This window comes from Stenella coeruleoalba, assembly GCF_951394435.1.
Source record: "Stenella coeruleoalba genome assembly, chromosome: 3".
Classification (NCBI taxonomy): Eukaryota; Metazoa; Chordata; class Mammalia; order Artiodactyla; family Delphinidae; genus Stenella; species Stenella coeruleoalba.
Genome location: NC_137148.1, coordinates 122,291,846 through 122,310,927, shown reverse-complemented (window position 1 = coordinate 122,310,927; position 19,082 = coordinate 122,291,846). Strand labels below are relative to the sequence as shown.

Genomic DNA, 19,082 nt, shown 5'->3' with positions numbered 1-19,082 from the left:
CTTGAAAAAGTAACATCCTATGTACATTAATCATTTTATTTCCCCAGGGGTCAATACAGTGTAGTGTTGCTCCTCTGCTTTTCCATCTAACATTCAGAACACAAGGACATAAATTTACAGATATATTTTACTTAACAGATACTCTATACAGTGTACAGTAAAAATGCACACAGTGAAGGAAACCGTCTACTGAAGGATGCATATGTTCATGGATAGCAACAAGCTACAAAATTATGAAAATATAAGGTCATCTGATCAAAGTCAAGTTATGACTCCCATTTATTACTAGCATACCCATCCCCCTACCCCATCCCACCCCCAACCTATCCCCAGTCACCTCACCATCATGGTTTAAATTTAGGGAAAGAATTTCACACACTTTCAAACCCTTCTGCATAACTATTAACTAAAGTGAAGCTTTAAAAAAAAAAAAAAAAGCTGGTGACTCTCTCTCCCCACAAATCCTTCCATTATTCTCATCAAAATATCACTTGTTTATCAAGGTGCTGGTTTAAACTTTTTATTGGGGACTGACTTTTGGTGGCCCAAAAGAATCACTTATCTCAATAATGGGTAAGTCAGGCTATTAATAAAAAGGCAGGAGAAAGAAAATGGGGACGAGAAAGGGGCAACAGGTGAAAGCCTTTTATATTCTGAGAATGTTAAAAAAAAGAAAGGAAAAAAAAAGGACCAACTGAACCAGTGCTCAGTAATTTCAAAGCAAACTAAAAATCAGTGGCAGAAGTCCAGGAGAGTTAATATGATGACAGAATGGAAATCCCACAGAGCTAGCTACCATTGCCTTATAGCATTGAAGAACAGTTACAATTTACACTAAAATATTACTTACTGCTGCACATTAAATCCCCCCGAATTCAGACTGAATACAAATTGGGCTCCTCCTCAATAAAATAATTAAATTTACTTTTCTTCCAAGACAACTCTTGAAAGCAAAAGGGTATTTTAATTACAAATATCTCCTACTATCTGATGACCCATCCATAATAGCTAAGAGATAAAAGATTCCAGGCGATTTTTACATTTAATGAAACTTTATCAGCAGATTATAATCCAAAATAAAATTTCTGAACACCCTGTCATTTACATCATAATCCAACACCAATAGCAACAAAAACAGGTGGTGTGGAAAAATAAGGCTCTAGAGATTATCCAAGTCATTCCTGTGGATCTTCACAACTGTGTAAAAGTCACTAGGCCTTTGGTGCTTTAATATCATGAACAGTTATGAGATGTATTTAAATAGCAAACTTGCTGTCCTTAAACCTACTGTGTTGAAAATAAAAATAAAAAAAATTTTTTTGGCTCATTGACTTCTTTAAATAATTTTAAAAAGTTGTTCTTCTAAACAATATTCCTAAAAAGTATACAGCTCGCATCAGATTTCATCTTCGCCATGAACGAGATTCATATTCATCTTCATCCTCATCGTCGTCATCATGCAAAAACAAATCTGATGTTTCTGTTTCCTGAAGAAAAGAGAGGGTAAAATCTGCTCAGTGGCACAAGAAAGGTAAGTAAAGTGCTTTTTAGGCCAAAGGACAAACAGACTAGTGTACAAAGCCCAGGCTGGATTTACAAGTGATGCAAAGTATCTTTGGGGGCAAAAAAACCCCAAAACATTTATTTTTATATATATATATATATATATATATATATATATATACTCTTCTCCCCTGCTAATTCTGCTAGTTTAATAGAAGATTTCCATTCTAATATCATCAGAAAAACAAATAACATATGAACATTTAGTGGGGGGAGGGGGATATCTATGAAACATGTTTTTGATAAAATTAATTTTATTCTATTATCTTAAAAGTGAGAAAAGTAAATAACCATTTGAACGTCTAAACGTTTCCTCTAATATCCGATTGTGAAGGACGAATATAATACCTTGCCTATGACACTGACATTCCAAATCTTACATAAAAATCTAAAATCTTACACAAAGTAAAAGTATCTACAAACATTCCCGAAATACCAAGATTTTTCTTTTCTTTCTTTTTTAAAGAAGGGAAATGTTTCTGCTTTTGTTATGTAAAATTACCCACTTGGTCGGGAAGACTCTTGATCAGGCATAAATGCTATCTTTTAAAAACAAAATTACAATGAATGAGGAATAACTTGCAATGCTGCCTAAGTGTCCATTTTAACAAACTAATTAGAAATACTGTAGTAAAAAAGCAATATTAATTCTCATGTTTTAAGAAGCTGGTTAGTACTTGTATTATTTAAGTCCTTGGTTTTGCTATTCTTCCCTCTTATGGCCATCTTCTTTACACTCTCTCATTTTAACCAACTATATGTAGAAAGAAAACTCAAATCTATTACTTATGGAACTTGAATAAGTTAAAACTAGAACAATCAGATAAAATTTAATTTGTTCACTTAATCCATGTCTTCATTTACCAAAATAAAAACGTCCAGAGCCCCAATAAAGCCAAAATAAATGCAAATTTTAAAAAAGTACAGTCTCTCCTACACCAGAAAATAACCCCCAAAAGAGCTTTTTTATTTCTGCACCTAATCTGATTCTTTAATAAACTTCTAGACTAGTCTTAATTAATTACATGCATGAAAAAACTCAATATTTATTTTTAAATTTTTATTACTTAATGTTAAGAAAAGCATATAACTGGAAAACAATCTAATTCAACTCTTATTTTCAATCGTTAAATTTACCTCCTCCTTGACTTCCTCTTCCTCAGTCTCAGTGGATACAGAAGGCACCTTGGCCTTGTGCCATGATATTTGTAGCCGACGGTCTTTGAATTTTGACCCTTGGTTTGCAGGCTAAAATAGATTTTAGAAGAACACAAAAGTTTGTACTCACACTTACTAATGATTTCTTCAAATTGTGTGCTATTAAAAGTTTAATGACTTGAGGGGAAAAAAAATCTGTTAAAATGGATCTACAAATAATCTCCAATGAGAGCTAGAAAAAGTGAAGTTCTTTTTAATTAGAAGACCACATGTCTGGTTTTCCCAGGATAGTCCATGATTAATGTTGATGTCACATAAATTTTAAGATCTGTCTTGGTTTGGATATAAATTATATAGTCATTCTACATAGAAAAGTCATGATGAGGACAACAAATACTGTCTTAATATGATTATTGGCTTTGATAATCTACATATTTAGAGTAAAACCTTACAAATATAAGTAATTTAAAAATTATCTATTCATCTCATGACATCTCTTATATCCCCATCTATATCTGTTAAAACTATTCCCACTTCTTTTCCTGAAATGCTATATAACAATGACAAATACTCTGCAGCTCATCTACGCATCCCACAAATGTTAAACACCTATTATCCTATCTCAGGGTAAAACTACGCAGTTTCAAATGTATTTCTTGTTATTACTGTCTAAACATTTTTTCCTCCCCAGCAAATTTCAGTAAGAGAAACCAAAAGTTTAATTTTAAGGACAAAGCAATCGAGACAAAAGAACAGAGACCCAAAGTTTCATGAAAGTGAAAGCTTAATCATTCCTACAGCTTTCCTATCAACAGATCTGGGTTGTAGATTATCCCCAATTCTTGGTTCAGTCCTAAAATATGTAATAGAAGGGGCTCTTTTAAATTTGGGGTTTCACCCTATATTTTCTAGGAAAAATATTGATAAACTTCATGAAGCATTTACAAAATATTTCCATAGAACACTCAGATCATTGCATGGCAAGAATGTACATTAGGCCAGATGCATACCAGTCAATTACTGTCTCTGCTGATACCACAGCCTGTGATTTAAGGAAAAACTCCTATTATCCCTTGTAGGTGTTAAATGTTTATAACCTGACACCAAACATTTTGATTCATGGGACAAACTAAAATGACACATCAAAATGGCCCTAACCCAAATATACATTTACCATCTTTTCAAAATCAGGTAGTTACTAAGTGAGTGGACATTAAAAGTTCTCATCACAAGGAAAAAAAAATTTTAACTATGTGTGGTGATGGATTTAACTAAACTTATGTTAGTAATCACAATGCATATGTATACTGAATCATTATGTTCCACATCTTAAAATAATACAATGTTGTATGTCAATTATATCTCAATAAACCTTGGGGAAAGAAAAAAACAGGTAATTTGTGTAACAGACATCCCTTGCCCTTACTCTATCCTTTAACATACAGCCCAATTATAGAGATTTCTTCAGTATTTGGTTCATTTCTATATTATTTAAATTCTTTCCAGCTTTACTGAAGTGTAACTGACAAATAAAACTGTAAGATATTTGAAGTGTGCAATGTGATGATTTGATACACTGTGAAAGGATACCCCATTGAGTTAATTAACACATGCATACCTCACGTATTTATTACCCTTTTGGGGGGGGGGAGAGGGGGGTTTTTAGAACATTTAAGTTCTAGTCTCCTAGCAAATTTCAGTTATATAATAGTGTTGTCAACTACGGTCACCATGTTACACATTAGTCCTTAAACTTTGTTATTTGAATTTTTAAGTAAAGTTATATTACTTTTATTAGCAAGAAAAAGCAATATAAAAATTTTTAACCTATATTAACTGGGTTGCTTTCCAAAGAGGGTAGCAGTTCTATCTTCCAAAAGAAATTTTAAGGCATTAGATGTACTGCATATATATTACTGAAGGAAGAAGGAGAAATTTAATTTGTATGCAGTCAGGAACTAAGAATATAAAACTCCCACTACCTAACTTGTAACAAATAAGATTAATAAATAGAATAAAGATGTATTCTAATAATACCAAGTCAGGAACTCTCACACACCACAAGTGGGAATCTAAACTAATAAAACTGATGCAGTTCACTCAACAAGTCCATGTATATGCAACAGAAATGTACATGTATATATGAAAAGACATTTAAAACAATGTTCACAGCAACACTGTTCATAAAAATGAAATGGAAATAACCCAAATACCTATCAATAGGAGAATGGAAAAATAAATTGTGGTATATATATATATACAACTGAAAACTATACAGCAATAAAAATAGCAAACTACTGTTACATGTAATAACACAAATGAATCTCACAAATATAATGTTAAGAAAAAAAAGTAGACACAACAGAATATATACTATGTGGTTCCATATATATAAATTTTCTTAAATACGCAAAATAATACTATAACATTTAGGAATACACATTAAGGTGATAAAAATACAGTTGATTCTCGTTATTTGCAGTAGTCACATAAAGTTCACCCAAGCACTGAATTAGCAAACACTGAACCATTGTTCCTAGGGGAAATAGAGGGTTAGGTTCCTATGAGCCTCTGGTCAAAACATTTTTGCCAATGATCAATATGTAACCTTGTTTTATGTTTAAGGACATTACTTAATATATACTGTTGATTCATTAACATTGAACTCATGGCCCAAAGCATGACAACTCATGCCTGAACAAGGCTTATCTCTAACACACATCTTTACCATAAGGCACATCACTACCTTACTGAACACTTACACAGCACTTCAGAACTATACTTGGAAGCCATTTTAAACAGTGAAATCACCAATGAAAAGCACAAAAAAATGAGAGAAATAGGGCACTAAATAGACTGCAAAAAAGACTTGTTTACAGGATGAGAGCTGAGACAAGAAGGCAGAACATCACCTCATTTGACCTCCGTTGGGAACTTGTGCACTGGTCAACTCAAATTTTTCACAGCACATGTCTGAAAATGACCACACAAGCACTTCAGGTATTGATTTTGAGGCTGTAATAAATTTTAGTGGGTAGGTGAATGTGCAATGCAGTATCCACGAATAATGAGAATCAACTGTATAAAGAAAGCAAGGAGGTGATTATAATAAAGTGAGGCTAGACTTTTTCTGAGGAGGAGAGAAGATAGTGACTGGAAGGGGGCAGAAGGAGACTTTTGGGGTGCTGGGAATGTTCTGTTTCTTGACCTGAGGGGCAGGTAATATGGTACCTTCTGATAAATCACTTAACTATACATTTCTTATTGGTATAGTTTCAATAAACATTTTAAGTTGAGTATTATCTTCATAATTTCAAGAAAATACCAATTAGCCAAGATATTTATGTTAAAAAAGCAATGTTTAGAATGCACCTCTGTATTTATAAATGATCCCATTTTGGTAATTTTTTTAATTAATTAATTTATTTATTTATCTTCGGCTGTGTTGGGTCTTCATTTCTGTGCGAGGGCTTTCTCTAGTTGCAGCAAGCGGGGGCCACTCTTCATCGCAGTGCGTGGGCCTTTCACTGTCGTGGCCTCTCTTGTTGCGGGGCACAGGCTCCAGACGCGCAGCCTCAGTAGTTGTGGCTCACGGGCCCAGGTGCTCCGCAGCATGTGGGATCTTCCCAGACCAGGGCTCGAACCCGTGTCCCCTGCATTGGCAGGCAGATTCTCAACCACTGCGCCACCAGGGAAGCCCCGGTAAAATTTTTTTGATGAGAGACTTAATATATGTATTCTTATATTCGTAATTTTTTCTATAAATATATCCAAGAATAATAACTACCTTGTAAGAGTAGGCCAAGATTAAGAGGTGAGATTTTTACTTTTTATTAACCGAATTTTGACCCTTTGCTTGTATTAATTTTTTTAATTAAAAATACTTAAAAAAATTTAGGACTTGCCTCATATACCTATCAAAATATCTAATTTTTCTATATACACATATATATTCTCTCACACGCATATCTATACCACGGCTTGAAATAATGAAATAGTGGAGAAAAGTTAGATGTCCATCAATACAGGACTAATTAAATCTAGTACAGTACATCTATACAATAAATCACCATGCATCCATTAAAAACAAAGCAACATCATATGCACAATTAACAGTAATTGCCTATGGGGAGTGGAACTGTATGACTGGAGGTAGAAGGAAATGTTATTTTTCTTTCCTTTTCTTTTTCTTTTGGCCACAACACGCGGCATGCGGGATCTTAGCTTACCAACCAGGGATCAAACCCGTGCCCCCTGCATTGGAAGCATGGAGTCTTAACCACTGGACCGCCAGAGAAGTCCAGGAAATCTTACTTTTCATTGTACATACTTTTCTTTTTGACTATGTATATGTGTGTTGCCCCTCAAAATAAATCAAATATTAACATACATGAATATATGTGTGAATATGAGCAAATCAATTACATATCATCAATAAAAAATTATATGCAGTAACTTAGAAGCATGTAGAACCTTAGAGGTAGAAGTTACACAGAGAGAAATTCACCTACACAGCCATTTTCCCAGATCAGAAACTGATGCCAAATCTGTGCCAGTCATGATCATCAATCCCCTGACTGGCAAAGATGAAAAAACAAAACTTAAGTGCTGTTGAGGATATGGGCAAACAGGTGCTCTCACCCAATGTCACTACAAGTTTAAATTAGCGCAACATTCCTGGAGGATTATCTGGCAAGCTGTACCAAAATTTTAAATACACATACGCGTGCCTTCGATCCAGTCATCTTGCTCCTATGAACTAACCTAGGGCAATGGTTCTCAGTGGGAGACGATAATGTTACTCTAGAGGGCATTTTGGTGGTCACGCTGACTGAAGAGCACTTACTAGTATTTAGTAGGTGAGAGCCAGAGGTGCTAAAGGTCCTGCAATGCACAGGACTGTCCACATAACATTACTTCCCTCAAAAACGCCAAATACAGTAAGATGTATATAACATTGTCCATTAACAGTGAAAAAACAGGAAACACCCTAACTAGCCATCCTGACTGACATCATGAAGAAAAAGACCTAAGGAAGAAAGCCAACACACTAGGATAGTAGAGGAGAAATATGAAAAGAACCTGTGTAGCTGAGTTTCTTAAATAATCAATCCTAAAACCTCCCTACCTCTAAACTTCTTGAAAAAAAAGAAAATAAACGTCCATATTTTCCAAGTTATTTATCTGTTACTTGCAGCTACTAAATGCATCCTGAGAAGCATTTACTATTTTCATAATCAGGAAGAAGAAAATAAAAAAAATCTACTTCCACTCTATTATTACTGAGTACAACTCTAAACCACACTACCATAGCTCAAAATCTTTGTAGTTAAATGATGCATACTATTGAAAAAATGCCAAAGTACAGTTCAAGTATTCCAAACATTCAGCATAAATAACTTTCCCTGTTGAAATTAGCTGAACCCCTCTTTACCCAGGAGTGAAGGAAAGCACCCTAAGCTCTCATCCTATCTGTGCCCTTAAGCAAGCCTCTATGACTTAAAATTTTCAGCTTTTACCTAAACTTTAATATTAAAATACTTAAAGGAAATTCTTCATGGTCTTTGATACCCTCCTAACTCTGTCAAATGAAAGATATATAAATAAGGATTCTTTTTTAAAAAAAGTTCTTTTGGGACTCACTGATTTTATCTTTAAAATATACAAAATTCTATTTATATATTACATGATATTATTTCCCTTTTTTAATTTATTATTATTATTATTACTTTTTTTTTTTTTTGTGGTACGTGGGTCTCTCACTGTTGTGGCCTCTCCCGTTGCGGACCACAGGCTCTAGACGCACAGGCTCAGCGGCCATGGCTCATGGGCCCAGCCGCTCCGTGGCATGTGGGATCTTCCTGGACCGGGGCACGAACCCGTGTCCCCTGCATCAGCAGGCGGACTCAACCACTGTGCCACCAGGGAAGCCCTCCCTTTTTAAAAAAAAATTATTTATTTGGTTGCACCGGGTCTTAGTTGCAGCAGACATGCTCCTTAGTTGAGGCTCGCCAGCTCCTTAGTTGCAGCAGGTGGGCTCCTTAGTTGTGGCATGCGAGCTCTTTGTTGCGACATGCATGTGGGATCTAGTTCCCTGACCAGGGATCTAACCCGGGCCCCCTGCATTGGGAGCGTGGAGTCCCAACCACTGTGCCACCAGGGAAGTCCCATATTTCCCATTTTTGAACTTAAATATTTTATATATAAAGTAATAAAATAATATATACCAGGGGTCTGCAAACTACAACCTTCAGGCCAAACATGGCCCAGCACCTTGTTTTTGGTGGCCTGTGAGCTATGAATTATTTTTACATTTATAAAAAATTATTAAAAGAAGAAAAGGAAAAAGAAGAAGGAAGAGGAAGAGGGAAGGACAGGTTTAGAGAGAGGAGGAAAAGGAGAAAATGTGACAGAGACTGTACGAAGTCCGCAAAAGCCTAACGTGTTTACTATCTGGTTCTTTACTAGAAAAAGTCTGACTAGTGATATATACTATTAAAATATTTATATATTATTATACATGTTTTATGTTGTTATAGATAACTTCCATTGTATATAAACATTCTCTGGATTTTAAATTTGTGTATATAGTTGACCCCTGAACCACACAGGGATTAGGGGTGCTAACTCTCCATATGGTCAAAAATCTTGGTAATAACTTACTGTCAGCCTTATTATTGAAAAAAATCTGTGTACAAGTGGACCAGCACAGTTCAAACCCATGCTGCTCAAAGGTCAACAATTTTTAAATTTACTCATATTTTTCATGTACGTATCTGGGACGTAAAGCCCAAGATTAACACATATCCTCAAATTTGGTTTTAACATATACAGTATAAAAATGCTGGTGTTTCATCTTAAAAATGAATGTGAAGTTAAAAAGTCTGATTTTAAAAATAAGATATGTTCCTTTGGAAAGCACAGAAAACAGAGAAGAGCCTAGAAGGGAAAAAAAATTAAAACTAACTTGAATTCTCCCACCCAGAACTAACAATTTAAAGCAGTTCCACTCCAAGTTTATGACTACTCTCCTATCCCACCCTTCCTTAACCTAAAAGACAATCCTGAGAATTTTCTTATGTCATTATTCTTTAAAAACATGTTTTTAATAGCAGCAAAGTACTGTTGAGCGTTTAGATAGTTCTCATTTTCACTATTATAGAAAGTGCTACACTGAGCACACTTACAGTTTGCAGAATCGTTTGCATAATTTCCGTATGATAAATTCTTAAAAGTGGATTAATGCAGGGGTCCTCGACCCCCGGGCCACACAGCAGGAGGTGAGTGGCAGGTGATCAAGTGAGGCTTCATCTGTATTTACAGCCACTCCCCGTTGCTTGCATTGCCACCTGAGCTCTGCCTCCTGTCAGATCAGCAGCAGCATTAGATTCTCATAAGAGCATGAATCCTACTGTGAACTGCGTATGTGAGGGATCTAGGTTGCACGCTCCTTGTGAAAATCTAATGCCTGATGATCTGCAGTGGAGCTGAGGTGGCGATGCTAGCACTGGGGAGTGGGTGCAAATACAGATTATCATTAGCAGAGAGGTTCGACTGCACAGAGACCCTAATAAGTCTCTGCTTGCAGACTCACATCAAAACCCTATTGGTGCGTGGCATGTGAAAACAAGCTCAGGGCTCCCACTGATTCTGCATTATGGTGAATTGCATAATTATTTCATTATATATTACAATGTAATAATAATAGAAATTAAGTGCACAATAAATGTAATGGGCTTGAATCATCCTGAAACCATTTCCCCCCTCCCCTCCGGTCCGCAGAAAAATTGTCTTCCATGAAACCAGCCCCTGGTGCTAAAAAGGTTGGGGACTGCTGGATTAATGAATACAAGAATAAACTGAAGGACTCTAGAATTAGGTCCTCACACTTCAGAACAGCTTCACTAACACCCATCCATCACCTTTTCATACAGATATGGTTGATCTATGATCCTTTCACAATCATTAAGGACAGTAAAAGAATACTGAAAATATACATTTTACTTTAGTCTTTGTGGGATTATAAAAGACCTTGAAGAAGAGTTACCCTATAGGTTTGCTAAATCTACTTTCAATAATGTCTTAGGCATACGTATTTCTGTATTTTTTTCAAAGAAAGCATACTATACTGCCCAAGTATCTGTTACAAGTGTAAGTGTGTTTCTAGCATTCAAGACTGTCTGATAGTACCCTATCAAAACAAAAAACAAACTACAAAACACCATCGAAACCAATGGTAGTGTCTCATTCTTGAAGTTGCCTTACCAGCCTTGGCTTTGTTTGCTCCTTCCCCAAATGCCTGGACATGTCCCTTTCCGCAAACCAAGTGCCGTATTTCAGACTTAACAAATATATGTATATAAAAGTTGGTTATTGGGGCTTCCCTGGTGGCACAGTGGTTGAGAGTCCGCCTGCTGATGCAGGGGATACGGGTTCGTGCCCCAGTCCGGGAGGATCCCACATGCCACGGAGCGGCTGGGCCCATGAGCCATAGCTGCTGAGCCTGCGCGTCCGGAGCCTGTGCTCCGCAACGGGAGACGCCACAACAGTGAGAGGCCCACATACCGCAAAAAAAAAAAAAAAAAAAAAAAGTTGGTTATTATTAGATACTCTAGAATGACTCTACTTATGAGAAGGAAAGAGAGCCATTTGAGCATGACTTCTGGATTAAAACTTAAAGATTTATATATAACCCTCAGGGTAGAGCATGCAGCTTCCTACCTAACAAAATTACCTACTTTTTGTAACTAAAACTTTCTACAGAGCCAAATTTATAAAAATTCTGCTTTATATTATTATACATTATTATCTAATGCACCTCACCAGAGCTGGCAGTGGGTCTAAATGCCCATGCCCAAGTTTTGGCAAGGAAATTCGAATATTATATACTCAACCCTGAGAGACAAAAATCGACATTCACCCAGCCTCCAGAAGAACACCCTGCCCATGTACAGTGCTCCTCCATATATTATCTTCTTTACTCCTCAAAGAAGTCACTTAAAGACAATCTCACACTTTACAAAAAAAGAAAATAACAGTCAGGGTAGTGAAAAAACTGGCTCAAGAGTAAACAGACTGCAGCCCAGGTGGCTCTCAAATCTGGACATCTTATAATAACCCACCATTCTCTAATAGCCAGGGTGAAACAAGATTAATGAGCATCAAACTAATAAGAAACTATGGAGTGAAATCTTGCTCTTTAAGATTTCTCTCACCATCTTTAACACTCAATAGGGCTGAAAATGTTTTCTCTCAAAAAAGTTGTTTGAGGAATAGGCATCCTGGATGTTAACAGTCAATTGTGTATTTTTACCTTGGTCCTGCCACTTATTAACTGTATGATCTTGGGTGACTTTTTTAAGCTTTAGTTTTCCGATCTGTACACATGGGTTTCTACCTGCACTTTATACAGTTATTTAAGGTTACATGAGATCATGTATGAAAATGCTCTAGCACAAATAACACTCAAAAAATATTTACTAGATGAATTAATGAGTGGTTAGAAAGAGAATATACTGTTTATGTGCAAAATAACAAAAACATTCACTTGTGGCAAATATCTATTTGCATATTTGTCTAAAAGCAAGTGGTCACCACTGTACACAGAATATAACTAAACATGACTCTTCTCCTAACAAATTCTTCCTTTGGATTTTGTCTCCATCCCAGACTATTTTCACTTATTGACTATAAACATCTAGTAAACCATGTAATAAACCCTAAAGCAAAAATCAAATATAGCTTTCGAATAACTTGTTGTTACAAATGCATTTATGTGAAGTATTATGGAATATAGCATGAGCTGCTTCTTGACCTTCAAATATATTAATAGGAATTTACTAATACCCATGATTTTACAACTTATTTTTCTAATCTATAAAACATTTGACATTTATACAGAAGGCATCAAGGAAATGCTAAATACAATGCTTTTAGAGTTGGCATTTACTATTTTAAAAACTTACTGAAAAATGCTGAAGTAAGTCATCTTTCTCCTCCTCAATGAATCCCCCAACTGTTAGTGCTTTAGGGCGGTGGTCCACCACCATGTGATTTAGTGAACCCCTTCCTCTTCCTCCACGGCCTCGGCCTCTTCCTCGACCCTGAGAGGACATGGTCTTTCCTCGACCCACAGGTAAAATACCTAATCGTGCAGCCTGAATAACAACAAAAAGCAGAACATAACACATCATCAGACTAAATCTAGGAAAACTATTTTTCGAGATGTTAAATGTAGTGGGGGTAACTCCTCTTAAATCTCACCTCAACCTGTAACTGACTGAGTTTTTTCCGTAACTCTGTTGTGTCTTCTCCTGAGGATAGCCTCTTGTGAAGGTCCAGTTCGGTATCTAATAGTTCTTTTTGGGCCTTTGGAAAAATTAAGAGTAAAAATGTATTTTTTAGACAACCTACAAAATCTTGTTCACAATATTACACTTACAGAATGACACACATCTCTTCTGGGTAAATGTGAGAGCACGCAATAAACATGGGTGTTTTAAGGAAAGTAACTTTACAGATATAATACTGAAAACATGTAGAGAGTATGTTATCAGTTGTAACAATAAACAGTATAACTGCTTAATAAGCAAGCAGTATTACAAATGCTTAATTAAGATGGCACAGCCCCTCCAGAATAGAGAGACCCCCGGGGTGGCTGTCTCCAGGTCAGCCACCTGTACACAGGTGTGTGAAGTTCTGAGGCACAGCTCCGTCCATACGGGGCCACTGTGTCCTCGGCAGCACCTAGGGCTGCTACCCACACCCTCTGAAATCGGCTTTGCGAAAGCTTGTATCTGCCGGGCAGCTTTTGGCTGAAATGCAACAGATGTCGAGCCCTCCTTGTAAAGGAACATTGAGTTTTCCTCTTGTGACACATGGGATGCATCATAAGTCCCTCCCCAAGTCGTAGTTCACACACCCATCCTTCCGACGGCGAGTTCTGTGGTTTCTTTTTTTTTAGTTTTGTGGTTTTTAAAAACAAAAACAATTCATTCTGATTACTGTCGTGATATGAAGGCATCATTTCCATGAGCTTTGGGGGATTTTTATGTGAAATAAATAAACTATCACTGAGAAAAAAAAAAAAAAAAAGATGGCCTAAAAATCAGACCTTGGAAACAGTCATTTGAGATGAGGGAGCTGAGAACATAATAAAGCATCATAAGTGAAACATAATAGGGCAAAATAAATTACACAATAAAAATTCACTAATAGTACAAACATAACAGTTACATAATTGCTTTCAGATCTGAACCCTATAACTATTGCCGCTCTTTTTTTTTTTTTTTTTTGGTAAGAAACAAATTATCAGCCTTTAGCTGGTGTGACTATGAGAGATTTTCTTTCCCCCATATTCTCTTAAATTTCTTTCCATAATTAAATGCTCTTTTTATTATTGGGGGAAATTTCAATTAAAATAACATTTTATTATATTTTTAAAAAGCAATCATTTTTTCTTTTTTTAGATCATAAATTAATCTTTTTCAAAAAATTTTTATTGGAGTATAGTTGATTTACAATGTTGTGTTCTTAATGAAACACTTTACATTCCTTTAATAACAGAGAACCACAATTTCAAATGTAATATAATATTGTACATAAAAATTTGCATTCTATATATATATATCTGACAAATTTATTCCCAGTTTTCAAAGGGCTGCAAATTTATCTAAAATCCCACTACAGAGCTGTAGAATAATGATGGAACCATGGTGTAAAAGCAAGTATTCTTCTACGGTAAGGAAACAAATAGAAATGAACAAAATTAGACTTAAATGGATCTAGAACTTTTGATTATTCTTTTCAATAGAAAGCCATATTTTTACCCATACTAAAGGCAATGATATCTTTTGAATATTAAAAGGGATGGCTGCATTACAACATTATTAAAAAATTAGAAAAAAAGCTGCTGAAATAGGAAATGTCTCTTTCCTTGCCATCACTCCAAGCAGTTACATCATCAGCATGGAGAACAAAAAAATTCAGTTAAAAAACATCTTTGTTCAAACTGGGTATTATCACTTCTTTCAGAGGGAGTGTACAGCATCTACAGAAACATTAAAAAAAAAAAAGATACTTATAATTGTCTCACACTAGACTATTAGCTACCTAAGGATTCCACTGCACTTTTTTTTTTTTTTTTTGTGGTACGTGGGCCTCTCACTGTGTGGCCTCTCCCGTTGCGGAGCACAGGCTCCGGATGCGCAGGCTCAGCAGCCATGGCCACGGGGCCTAGCTGCTCCGCGGCATGTGTGATCTTCCCAGACTGGGGCACGAACCCGTGTCCCCTGCATCGGCAGGCGGACTCTCAATCATTGTGCCACCAGGGAAGCCTCCACTGCACTTTTAAAGTGCAAAGCACACCACAGATGTTCAATAACCCTATGCTGAATGAAAAATGCAAATAGGTACCTCTGTTTTTGTCTTTACTTTAGATGGTGTGGAGACTGCAGAAGATGTTTTTAACTCATCTTTCAATTGTGAGATCTTTTCTCCAAGCTCTTTTAAAGTCTTCATTATATTTGCTCTCTCTTCTGGTTTCATGTTTTTGTTTTTTTCTAGCTTGGATATTAACATCTATAAAATAAACAGCAAAAAGTAAAACTATGCTTAGTAAATTTTAGTTTAAGTAACCTTTAAAACTCTATTGGGGATATCTTTGTAAAATCCATTCCATACATCAATTCCAGCATGCAAATAATGAACATTTATCTTACCTTTTGGCATTCTATTTGTTTTTCTAACATTTCTTGCCTCTTTTTCCTCATATCTTGTTGTAGCTTCATTGCTTCCTGTACGAACAGGTAAAGAAAAAATCAGTAATGAATAACTAAGTTTGCCCATGATATATATGGCTACTACAGTCTCAACTCATTTCTTCTGAGTCATCCCTTATACGAGACAGATTTTCCTCCTAATCAAAAAATAGCTGAAGCCAGAGATGAAACCTTTAAACCTATTTTCCCCAACACTTCCAATATAAAAGAGTTTATGTTTGTAACTGTACTTTAATATTTAAAATACTGAACACTAATTAGCTGTATCTATGAGGTTTATTCACTTAAATGACCTGAATATGTATGTAAAGAAAAACAAGTTTTCACTTCCCCACATAATAAGCGAAATCCTTATTTTTGAAGTTTGAAGTCTAAAAATAAAGTCTAAAAGTGACATGCAGCTATAGATTAGAAATGATAGCAAAATCTATGGATTTTTGCCTGGAAAATGTTGCCTCCAACCCCTCTGTTAATTAAATCTCCAATTATACTGAGATAATATATATAAATAACTATTTTATTTGAAAAACTGTGAGTTTAAATCTAAGATGATAATGAAACTCAGAAGTGAGTCACATGAATAATAACTACATAATTGTTACACTTCACGTGAAATATTACCTAACTTACGAAGCCAGAAAGGAATTAAAAGAGAAAATAATGAAATAAAAGTGTTTATTTCTCTCCCTTGCGGGGGGGTGGGAGGAGAGACGACAGCTCAGTGTCTTTTACTTTTACATAGAAAAAAGTTCTTTCTTTGTGCTTGATGTAGCCACTGAAAGGCAACTGCAAAACATTTTTTCTGTTTGCTCATCTTTTTTTCAAGTGTACAATGCATCAAGCAGCAGCTAAGTAAATGTTAAAATGTAGTTTCATAACAACATGAACTGTTCAGAGGTGTTAATATAATCACTTAAGAATTCAACAAATCCCGGACTTCCCTAGTGGCACAGTGGTTGAAAATCTGCCTGCCGATGTAGTGGACACGGGTTCAAGCCCTGGTCCAGGAAGATCCCACATGCTGTGAAGCAACTAAGTTCGTGCGCCACAACTACTGAGCCTGCGCTCTAGAGCCTGTGAGCCACAATTACTGAGCCTGCACTCTAGAGCCCGCGAGCCACAACTACTGATGCCTGCGTGCCACAACTACTGAAGACCGTGTGCCTAGAGCCCAAGCTCCACAACAAGAGAAGCCACCGTGATGAGAAGCCCACGCACTGCAACGAAGAGTAGCCCCTGCTCGCCGCAACTAGAGAAAGCCCACACACAGCAACGAAGACCCAACGTAGCCAAAAATAAATAAATAAAAAATAAATAAATGTATTAAAAAAAAAAAGAATTCAATAGATCCTTTCCTCTTGAAGGAAAAGAATTGAGGCTGTTACCTGCTTCTTTTTAAGAACTTCTTGGACATCGTGAGACTTTGATCCTGAACAAAGTTTTGAAGGTGTCTTTAAGTTTGAGGAGCTGTAGATCATTTTTGGATGGCCTGGAGTTGAAAATATCTATGAAACACAAATATAATTAAATTAAATCTTAGCAATACCTTAAAATAATTTTTTAAAAAGACTCCATATATTTTTTTTACATTTAAAAACTTCATTTATAAAACAAGTTCTTTATACATAAACTCAATTGTCATTCAAATATAAAAACAAAAACTAATTTTAAGCAATAATGTTGTGTTTCTGAATACAATCACTTATCTTTCTTTTCTTTATATTTTTTTTAATTATGGGAAAAAGAACAACAACTCCTGACATCTAGGAGCTGGACTGCCACTCACAGCTAGGCCTTAGTGTCCCCTTGTTAAACATAAACAATTTTCATAGAACATCAACCTCAGACAAGGTCACTCTTGTGCCCATGGTGGATCAAGGCAAAAACAAGATCACTCCATTATCACGACTGAACACACACACAAACCATGAATACTATCCAAACCATAAAAATGACTAAACATCTCTCTACCCTGGCTAATATGAGTGACTACAGCTTCTTTACCAATTACAGCTTTAGCATAATTCTAGTCTTCCCTCCTTCTAGGTAAACTACTAGGAAATCTGATCATAGAATTACTCCTGTTTCCTTTAACCCTCCAACAAATCACCTAACACTGCCAATCCTAACATAAGTCCTTGCTAACACCCTCTAAATGAGATGTTCCATGGTTTCACTGTGTATACTCCCTCACTGAATAAGAGTTGTTCAACTACAGGTGTGTTCCTGGAGGTCTTTGGGAGGGTAATGTCATTAAGCTCTTTTCCACAATGCCAAATAAGAATGCATGTTCTAACTGCAAACCCTCCTAAGAATTAAGGTACTTTGCAGTCATAATCTTAATACTATATTTAATCAAATGTTATGAGTTTACAACCAACCATAAGTAGTTAGCTCACAGATCTAACTTTGCAAGTAAAATGGTGACCATCTTTACTGTGCTTGTTTTGGTATTTAGATTCCTTTCTGAACAGAAATTTATTTATTTTTTTTCAGAAATTTATTTTTAAACAATTTATAATAAATAAATAAATTTATAATTTATTTTTAAATTAACTTTGAATATATTATATAAGGGACACAGGATATAATACTAAGAAATTCATGGAAAATTCAATCACGCAATATATACAAATACAAAACTTATCTCAATCATACAATACTTAATTGTCCTAAAACTTAAGCTACTTTAAATACACAGGAAACTCTCTCAAGTACTGTAGGAACCTGCAGAGATGATGTTCATGCTGTTATTACTATTTATCAAAATAAAAATGGCACTACCTACAAGTTACTGAGCACTTATTATGTACGAATAAGCACTTCTCTTTTATGCTTTACCAATATGAAATTTTTTAATCCCCATAGCAACTGAGTTTATTGAAAAGGAAACCAATGCTCGCCAGTTATTTAACACAGCTAGTAAGAGGCAGGTCAAGTCAGTAAGGGCTGTGTGACTTCAAAGTCTGAGATTGCTTTTGTTTTTCTATCTTTTAGTATCGAATATTTTTTTTTTTTTTTTTGCGGTACGTGGGCCTCTCACTGCTGTGGCCTCTCCCGTTGCGGAGCACAGGCTCTGGACGCGCAGGCTCAGTGGCCATGGCTCACGGGCCCAGCCGCTCCGCGGCATGTGGGATCTTCCTGGACCGGGGCACGAACCCGTGTCCCCTGCATTGGCAGGCGGACTCTCAACCACTGCACCACCAGGGAAGCCCTAGTATCGAATTTTTGAAACAAACCAAAGTACAAAATTATATATAAAAAACCTGACGTATCCATCAGCAAGCAGAAACAACCATCAATTTACATTATTTTATATAAAATAACCTTGTTTTATTTAAACCCCCAACTACATCATCATAACACACACATTATTTTATCTGTAAATAATTCAGTTGTATCTCTAAAAGATAAGGACTCCTTTCTTTTTTAAGTAAAACTACAATACCGTTGTCACACTTAAAAGGTATAACAATTCTTTAATATCGTTAAATAGTCACATTTCCAGATTCTATTATAATTTTCTAAACATTCTTTTCACATTTAAATTAGGACCTACTAAGGTCCATATAATGCAATTGG

General features: G+C 35.8%; 1 protein-coding gene across 5 annotated transcripts in view; it reads right to left on the bottom strand.

The window, feature by feature from the left end:
- Positions 1-332: 332 nt before the first annotated feature.
- RBM27 (RNA binding motif protein 27) overlaps positions 333-19,082 on the bottom strand; it is a 65,485-nt gene continuing 46,735 nt past the window's right edge. For all 5 annotated transcript variants that reach the window (XM_079917150.1, XM_079917152.1, XM_079917153.1 and 2 more), the window contains 7 exons: positions 16,886-17,005; positions 15,441-15,515; positions 15,136-15,300; positions 12,985-13,089; positions 12,687-12,878; positions 2,701-2,811; positions 333-1,487 (listed from right to left, as the gene is read on the bottom strand). In XM_079917150.1, coding sequence (XP_079773276.1) covers positions 1,404-1,487; positions 2,701-2,811; positions 12,687-12,878; positions 12,985-13,089; positions 15,136-15,300; positions 15,441-15,515; positions 16,886-17,005 — 852 coding nt within the window. In that variant the 3' untranslated portion in view covers positions 333-1,403. The remainder of the gene's footprint in view (positions 1,488-2,700; positions 2,812-12,686; positions 12,879-12,984; positions 13,090-15,135; positions 15,301-15,440; positions 15,516-16,885; positions 17,006-19,082) is intronic.